This window comes from Sprattus sprattus (genome assembly GCF_963457725.1).
Source record: "Sprattus sprattus genome assembly, chromosome: 8".
Classification (NCBI taxonomy): domain Eukaryota; kingdom Metazoa; phylum Chordata; class Actinopteri; order Clupeiformes; family Clupeidae; genus Sprattus; species Sprattus sprattus.
Genome location: NC_137927.1, coordinates 7563900 through 7565259, shown reverse-complemented (window position 1 = coordinate 7565259; position 1360 = coordinate 7563900). Strand labels below are relative to the sequence as shown.

The window sequence follows — 1360 nt, the reverse complement described above, 5'->3', positions numbered from 1 at the left end:
TACTATCAAACTGCTTTAGCTGGTACAAATTGCAGCTGCTAGAGTTCATACAAAACCAAAATAATTTACCAAAATACTCCAATACGTACATCCTGACACTGCCTCAGGACCAAATGGTGTTGCACGTTCACTCCAAGCCGGAGGGGGCGCACTCGTGTCTCTCTGTACAAAAGTCTATGGAGTGGCGTCACAAGTTCAGAGTTCACTAAAAGGAAAATCTGACAGCGTGCTTGTGTTGTGTTCTAGAAATAACGTGAGCTCATGCGTGTTTATAGAGTTTAATATTTACTGAAGCTGAAGACTTAAAAGTGAAGGTATGTGCTATAATTATGCTAGTGATAAATATTTATACGGGCCTGTATCGGACATTTTCCACGTAGCTTTAGCTAACTAAACACTGCCATAATCGTCTGTGATGACATTACTGTATTTTACATTACATTTACTTACCGCCCTAGATGGTGTCACAGAATTAGTTAAAAGTTGTTATTTTAAGGATTTTTTAAATATTTGTGTGAACACTTATAAGTACTTGTATTACCGAGCTAGCGTTTAGCAGTACCTGAGCAGGCAATATCATGTATAATAATAGGAAGCTATTTTGTTGTGTGTGACCAGTCGCTTTAAGGTCATCTCGTAAGATGTATGTTTTGAAAATGAACACTTGTGTGTTTGTGTTTTGAATGTGCTTTTGAAGACAAGATGAGTTGTTAAGTAATGTGTAGGTGTACATTAATTGGTTTGTTATGTGATGGGGGTAATGTTGGTGAGATTTGTGTTGGTTTGTGTGTTTGTGTGTGTGTGTGTGTGTGTGTGTGTGTGTGTGTCTGTCGTGTGTATGTATGCATTTGTTGCGTGTATGTATGTGTTGTGTGTCAGGCATGTGCAATAACCCATGATCAATATAATAACCACTGTACAATTACTGCCGCAATCATATTTATTTATTTTATTCTCAAATACAATATACATCAAACCTTACTGTATAACTGTCATACTCTTTATCTTTTTATATTTATCCCTGCACTTCTTGCACTCTCCACTTCTTTGCACTATTTGTTGTGTTCACAATTCATAGCTCCTGTATAAAGCCGCTCCTCCTTGTATATCATTTCTTAGACCGTTGCACTGTTGTGTTGTCTTGTGTTGACAATGTATATTTGCTGTAAGAACACTGAGAGCCACTTTACCCCGAGTCAAATTCCTTGTTTGTGCAAACTTACTTGGCCAATAAACCTGATTCTGATGTGTGTGTGTGTGTGTGTGTTAAGGTATGAGGAACCTGAAGCTGAAGATGAGTGTGTGCTCTGCGGAGCTGCAGGCTCCAGGCTCCCCTCAGTGTTTCTCAGTCAGGATGGAC

The 1360-nt window shown here is 38.8% G+C and overlaps 1 protein-coding gene across 2 annotated transcripts in view; it reads left to right on the top strand.

The window, feature by feature from the left end:
• The first annotated feature begins 212 nt into the window (after positions 1-212).
• elp1 (elongator acetyltransferase complex subunit 1) overlaps positions 213-1360 on the top strand; it is a 21431-nt gene continuing 20283 nt past the window's right edge. For both annotated transcript variants that reach the window (XR_013968732.1, XM_080843068.1), the window contains exons 1-2: positions 213-314; positions 1272-1360. The exon at positions 1272-1360 is cut by the window's right edge and continues 63 nt beyond it. Coding sequence is in view for 1 of the 2 variants with exons in the window: in XM_080843068.1 (XP_080699194.1) it covers positions 1274-1360 (87 nt within the window). In the remaining variant the exon portion in view is untranslated. The remainder of the gene's footprint in view (positions 315-1271) is intronic.